Source organism: Austrofundulus limnaeus, unplaced genomic scaffold (assembly GCF_001266775.1).
Source record: "Austrofundulus limnaeus strain Quisiro unplaced genomic scaffold, Austrofundulus_limnaeus-1.0 Scaffold476, whole genome shotgun sequence".
NCBI classification, from domain to species: domain Eukaryota; kingdom Metazoa; phylum Chordata; class Actinopteri; order Cyprinodontiformes; family Rivulidae; genus Austrofundulus; species Austrofundulus limnaeus.
Window position 1 is genome coordinate 268920 of NW_013952878.1, and position 1538 is coordinate 270457.

General features: G+C 41.9%; 1 protein-coding gene across 8 annotated transcripts in view; it reads right to left on the reverse strand.

Moving 5' to 3' along the window:
* Positions 1–1154, reverse strand: part of LOC106529922 (syntaxin-binding protein 5) — a 108537-nt gene extending 107383 nt beyond the window's left edge. For 3 of the 8 annotated variants that reach the window (XM_014025445.1, XM_014025446.1, XM_014025444.1), the window contains exon 1: positions 672–1153. In XM_014025445.1, the coding sequence (XP_013880899.1) occupies positions 672–809 (138 nt within the window). In that variant the 5' untranslated portion in view covers positions 810–1153. Of the gene's footprint in view, positions 1–671 lie in introns of all 8 variants that reach the window. The other 5 variants (XM_014025449.1, XM_014025443.1, XM_014025441.1 and 2 more) reach the window with 5 other exon arrangements.
* Positions 1155–1538: the final 384 nt, after the last annotated feature.

Sequence of the window (1538 nt, forward strand, 5' to 3'; positions counted from 1 at the left end):
TTTGGTTACTCTACCTCTTGAGGTAGAGGCTATTATTAAGTCTTGGGTGACCATATTGTAAATTAATATTAAAAACTAAAAGCTGCAAAAATATATATTTTCAACCTATTTATTGGCAAATTTAGTCTGATAATTGAAAATATGGATGAAATAAGAAATATGAAACAAATAAAATAAAATACATACAAAGAAGAACACAGTTAATGTATCAAAAGTATGTCTATGTAATATTAGAAATTTCTGAGACAATGAATTTTGGTTTTTCAATATTTTCCCCTGTAAGAGGTTTTTATTCAACATAATTTTTGGACAAAAAAATCGCAATATATCACCTTGCTTATAGTATCGCAATATATCGGGATATATCGTATCGCCAAATTCTTGCCAATACACAGCCCTACTGTTAAGGGCACTTGGGACTCTGTGGTGGGTGTTGGACTTTAAATTCACCCACTGGTGTAAAAGATAAACACAGTTCCGATTATTTCAGCAGTATTAACATGAGCCATGTTTGGTATTAAATCATCGTTTTGATAAAGACACAGAACAGAAACCAGCTGTGGTTAACTCCTCATCAGTTTGTTATCAGCACCTCTGAGCCGAGCTGCTTCAGATGAGAACACCGGTTCTGTTCGGTCACCTGACCGGTGCAGGTTGTTACCGGGTCTTACCTTACACAGCTGGAAGTGTTCCGACTGGAGGGTCTCCTGGACGGCGTCGTTCTCCCTGGAAGTGCCGGGCTGAGCAGGTGCGGAGGAGGACGCCGCTGTCAACCCGTCCAGCACCTTCCGAATGTTGAACTTCTTCATTTTCCTCCGAACCGACGCGACGCTTGGGGGCGAGGACAGCTGATCGAGCGACCCACCATTAATTGGATTGAGACAAGCTGCTGCTGCTAGCTGCTGGTTAGCAGAAATAACGCACAGTTAAACAACGTCCTTCACGTCTCACATGTTAAACACAAAGTGCTGTCAGCTCACTGTCTGAAAACACGCGCCTCACGAGCGCCGACCGAGCGAGTGTTTTCCGGTACCGAACCGTAATCTGCCAGCTTGAACGCAGTTCGGTCGGGACCAGTCGTTTCCGCGAGCTGTTCCAGCAGCAGCCAAGCAGCGCTCAGCAGGTAGCACAGGCTACGGAAACGCAGTGAACTGCAGCGCGGTTTGCGCCTGCGCAGTGCGGTTACCCGGAAATAGGGTCGGTGGTGGTGGTGATTACAAAATAAAAGTCATCAATGAACAAAGATAGATATATCATGGAGTGAACCTGATCGTTCAGGCTTCCAGCCTGGGGGTAATAAACAGAGTTGTAAGTAACTAAGTACAAATACTTCGTTACTGTACTTAAGTAGAAATTTTGGGTATCTGTACTTTACTTTTCAGCATTTTTTTACTTCTATTTCTTACATTTTCACACAGTTATCTGTACTTTCTACTCTAAAAGACAAGAAGTATAAAGTTGTTACTTTTATTTCATTTCTGCTTGTTTTCATTCCAGCTTGTTATTGTAAAATATAAAAACTTTCCATATAAACTGTG